This window comes from Drosophila hydei, unplaced genomic scaffold (assembly GCF_003285905.1).
Source record: "Drosophila hydei strain 15085-1641.00,03,60 unplaced genomic scaffold, DhydRS2 tig00000426-arrow-arrow-pilon, whole genome shotgun sequence".
Classification (NCBI taxonomy): domain Eukaryota; kingdom Metazoa; phylum Arthropoda; class Insecta; order Diptera; family Drosophilidae; genus Drosophila; species Drosophila hydei.
This window is the reverse complement of record NW_022045728.1, coordinates 179,952-184,618: the sequence shown is the minus strand read 5'-3', so window position 1 is coordinate 184,618 and position 4,667 is coordinate 179,952. Positions and strand designations below refer to the sequence as shown.

Genomic DNA, 4,667 nt, shown 5'->3' with positions numbered 1-4,667 from the left:
GGCGTGCTGTTGCTGCTGCAGCCTCAGCGGCATGCTGGTGTTGGTGTTAAGGACATGGCCGTCTCCTGTACGTGTGTATCTGCCAGCAGAGACGCAACAGTGCCGACAACGTCGATTCGTCTGCAGCAACACCAGCAGCAGCGGCAGCAACAACAAGTGGAACTTCATTTTGCTATTCGGCAAACACGCACACACACAAGCACACACACGCACACGCACACACACACACACTTGCACTTGAGCATTCGTATTTTGTGTATTCGGTTCATACGATTCGTTTTCGGTTTCGTTTCGCCTTTGCCTGTGCTTCGTCTTTGCCTTTAATTTATACAGCTAGCTCAGCTGTACATGAGCAAACCAAAAACGAAAAAAAAAACAGAAAAAATGCAAAGTTTGCCGAAATAGCCAAAAGCTGCCGCTGGGCGGCGCCACATTGACAAACTTGTGTGCGCCTTTGCCAAAGCAGTCAAAAAGCTATACACACACATGCATACTCAAACACATGCATGCACACACACACACACACACACAGGCATGCACGTACTTAAGATTTGATTAGGTAAAGTTTTGGCCGCAATTGAATTGTTGTTGGATTTGCTTCTTTATTTATTTGCCAATGCAAATAAGAAGCGAGCAGACTAAGAGAGAGAGAGAGAGAGGGAATGAGAGAGAGCGAATGTTCCGATCTCAGCGTTTCGTACGGAAATAACTCAAACAATTTTCAGTTCATTTTTTTCAGCTTTTCAGTTGTATTTAAACATTTAATTCGAGCGGATCGTGGAATGGATTTACTTTTTCTTAGCCAGCGCATTTATTTGGGCGACGGCAGCCACGAAACGCCCCTCAACGGCGGCATTATTGTGGACACGGGCGGTATCATTCGACGTGGTAAGTGGAAAAGCTCAAGGCTTTTCACGATACGCAACCTTTTGACTATTATGAATACTTATTTATAAGCTATTCTATACAGTGAGGCGGGCAGATGGATGTTTGTGCTGCACTTGTTGGGTTTTATACAATTTTTAGGTTTTCTCTTGACATCCAAAATAAAACACATAGCGAAAGAGAAAGACAGCAAGAGAGAGAGGGAGAGAGAGGAAGAGAGAGAGAGTAAGAGGAGGGCAGCAGATAAAAGAGGAATGGCACGAACAAGACAACGCCAAAGAGCGTGGGCGGGCTAGAGCAGAACAAGCGAAAATCAGCTCTTGCCCATAAGAGTAGCTGACTCGGAAAATTCAGCGACAAATGTTGCTTATGTTGGCTACAAGTTAATAAATATATAAATACTAATTGAATATATTTATATAAATATATAAATACTAATTGAACAGACAGACTTATTTCAAGTATTTTTGAAAAGGGGTAGCTTGGTTTTAGGCAAACGTATTTAACAGTTATATTACGGCTATCTTCAATTTAAAGACAGATTTTCAAAATTTTGAATTTAGCTTCAATTTCGAATCATTTCCATTCAAATTGTGAAAACATCTGCACGTCCGTCCGTATATATGCTCACCTGTCTCTCTGTCCATCTGTCGTCTGCCAGTCTATCTAGTCATCCGTACGACTGTCTGTCCATACGCCTATCCATGCTTGATTCGTTCGTCTATTCGTCTCTGTCTCTGTCAGTGCCTCCATCTAAATGCGAAATTCTCGTAAATTACAAGGGCCCCAGATTTAAATAACTTAAATATATCTTCTTATATACCCTACATAGCTTTTTATATTTTTATTATATTTTTTCGATTGCTTTGAAGACGATAAAAGCTTCATTGAACCCTAAAGACGCTACTTGATACATTTGAATACCATTATTACTAGCTGAAAATGTCAGATAAGATAACTGGAACTAACATAATTTAATTATTTCGATGATCTAGAGACTGACAATGTACAGCAGGCTGCCTCAGAGGCTTAAAGACTAAAGACTCATCTTTAAGATATCTTTAGAAGCTCTCTTCAACGGAATGTGAACATGTTCCGAAGAGAGTTACGAATCGAGTGTTGTTACAAAGAGATTTCAATGCATTTCTTATATACCATGAATCTCTTATATATCTATTTAGTGCTGCGCACGAAGCAGGAGGTGAACACGTATCTATATAATACAGAATCGGAAGCTGTTTACGATTTTGGCGATCTGGTGCTCATGCCGGGCTTGATTGATACGAATGTGCACATCAATGAGCCGGGCGGCCGCACGGACTGGGAGGGATTTGCGTCGGCGACGAAAGCGGCTGCCGCGGGCGGATTCACGACCATCATAAATCGACCCACGTGAGTAGTAGCTGCCCGATGTGCGAGTGGCAGTGCCTTCTACCCTGCCCTTTCTACAGTTCAACGCCCGCAGTAATGCCACGCCCCCCACAGTGAGTGTGCAGACGCTGAAGGCGAAAGCCTCGACCGCATGCGGCAAGATCTATGTGGATGTCGGCTTCTGGGGCGGCCTGGTGCCCGGCAACATGGAGCAGCTGGGGCCGCAGCTGGCTGCCGGCGTCGTCGGACTACAGTGCACACTCTGCAACAGCGCCCAGCCTGTCGGCGAGGAATTTGCAGCCATCAACGAGTCGCAACTGGCCGAGGCACTGCAACAGCTAAACAAGGAGCAGGCAACGGATGCGCTCATAGCGGTAAATACATAAACAAAGCCAACTTTTGGAGTAAAACGAAAAATGTATCCAAAATTGTTATATTCCATATTTATATATACTCTTAGATAATCTATATATATATATATATAAAGTGGGTTGGCTCTAGCTAGCAGATATGCTCAAATAACTGAAAGCTTTTATCGATTTTATCGATTTGAGAAATTATCGATTATGTGAAATAAACATAATGTGCACATGCTACAGCTAGAACTATGCATACACTCTTAAGGCCTAGCTCTTATAGATGACAACAGAGTCGAGCTCATGCATAAGGACAAACGGATAAACGGGCAGAGTTTCTAGCTTGATTCCTAAATGGGAGCGACCTTTCTTTTAGCGTATATAACAGGGCAAATTCTAGGCTACATTCAGGCTGTATTAAGCTTAACCCAGCTTTGAGACACTTTCAGCTCTTCACATTCTTCGCAAAGTTACTTTTTGCACTTTTCTACTTGACACCAACTTTTTTATGCTTTAGTTCTAGTTGTGCCTCAAGAGTTCTTTAGGGAAATCACCTCAAATTTACTCGCTACGAAATGGTTCATGTTCATAGGGCTGGACGGACGGACGGAGAGACAGACCGATGGACGGAAGGACGTCCCAAAGAGCGTACAAACAGACGGACGAACAGTAAGACGGTCAGACGAACGGACGGATGGATGGACGGACGGATGGATGGACGGATGGACGGACAGACCGATGGACGGAGGATCAGACAGAAAGACGGAAGGACAGAGAGACGGACAAACAGAAGATCAGACGAACGAAGGGATGAAGGACTTTTGAAAGGACAGACGGATAGACGGACGGACAGACAGACGGACGAAGAGACAGACCGATGGACGGAAGGACGTCCCAAAGGACGAACAGTAAGACGGCCAGACGAACGGACGGATGGATGGACGGACAAACGGACAGACCGACGGATGAAGGGACGGACAGAAAAACGGGCAGGCAGACAAACAGACGGGAGGACGTTAGGACGGGTGAGAGAAATAGCGAGAGGTCGGTCAGATGGAAACACAAACGGATGCTAAAATACTCCTTCAGTTCATGAGCACAATGCACACGAATCAAATCAAGTTGCTCATCATCTGCTTTTGATGCTTACAGTTCCATGCCGAGCTGCCAGCAACAGAGTCGCTGCAGCTGCCAGATGAAGCCGCAAGCAAATGCTACAGCAGTTTTCTACGATCGCGACCCACCAGCATGGAGCTGTCGGCGGTGGAGCTCATCTGTCGAGCTGCTGCAACGCAGCCCCAGCATCGCTATCACATTATGAATCTAAGCTGCGCCGAGGCGTTGCCCATGCTGGAGACGTGCCGGCGGCAGACGGGCGTGCAGCTGAGCGCCGAGACGTGCCCGCACTATCTGGCGCTCGCTGCGGAGCAGGTGCCCGATTGTGGCACCGAGTTCAAGACCTGGCCGCCCATACGTGAGCAGGCCAATCAGGCGGCGCTGTGGTCGGCGCTGCGGCAGCCAGACTCGACGCTGCAGCTCATCGCCAGCGATCACTCTTCGGCGACGCCCGGCGCACGGTGTCTGACCTATGGCCGGGGACGGGGCAACTTCATGAATGCCTGGCCGGGCATCAGCTCGCTGCAGTTGAGCCTGCCCGTGGTATGGACACGCGCCAAGCAGACGGAACAGCCGCTCAGCCTGGCCGAGGTGCATCGCCTGATGTGCTGGCAGCCGGCGCAGCTGTGTGGCCTCGCCCGCTTCAAGGGATGCATTGCCGAGGGCTACGACGCCGACTTCTGCATCTGGAATCCCGACGAAGAGTTCACCGTCTCCGGCGATCAGCTATACGCGTCGCACAAATCGCCCACGCCCTATGCCGGCCAGAGGCTGAGCGGTGTGGTGCATGCCACAGTGGTGCGCGGCCTACACGTCTACCAGCAATACGAGGGCTTCGGCCAGCCCCTGGGCAAGGTGCTGCTGCGCAAGAGCAGCGCCAAGCTGGTCAAGTTTGTGCGGCTCTGAAATGAAAGTTTGTTAATTAAACCGATTGTGTGC

At 48.0% G+C, this 4,667-nt stretch overlaps 1 protein-coding gene across 4 annotated transcripts; it reads left to right on the top strand.

Annotated features, from left to right (window-relative positions):
• The first annotated feature begins 745 nt into the window (after positions 1-745).
• Positions 746-4,667, top strand: LOC111593045 (allantoinase). 4 transcript variants are annotated; one of them, XM_023305615.2, is made up of 4 exons: positions 746-888; positions 2,067-2,277; positions 2,351-2,630; positions 3,765-4,667. In XM_023305615.2, the coding sequence occupies exons 1-4, from the start codon at positions 783-785 to the stop codon at positions 4,632-4,634; spliced, it is 1,467 nt and encodes a 488-aa protein (XP_023161383.2). In that variant the 5' UTR covers positions 746-782; the 3' UTR covers positions 4,635-4,667. The 4 variants fall into 4 exon arrangements, 2 of the variants coding, with proteins under 2 accessions (XP_023161383.2, XP_030080120.1); XM_030224260.1 differs by lacking the exon at positions 746-888 and having other exon boundaries at positions 2,216-2,277; positions 2,371-2,630; XR_002751013.2 differs by lacking the exons at positions 2,067-2,277; positions 2,351-2,630; positions 3,765-4,667 and adding an exon at positions 971-1,190.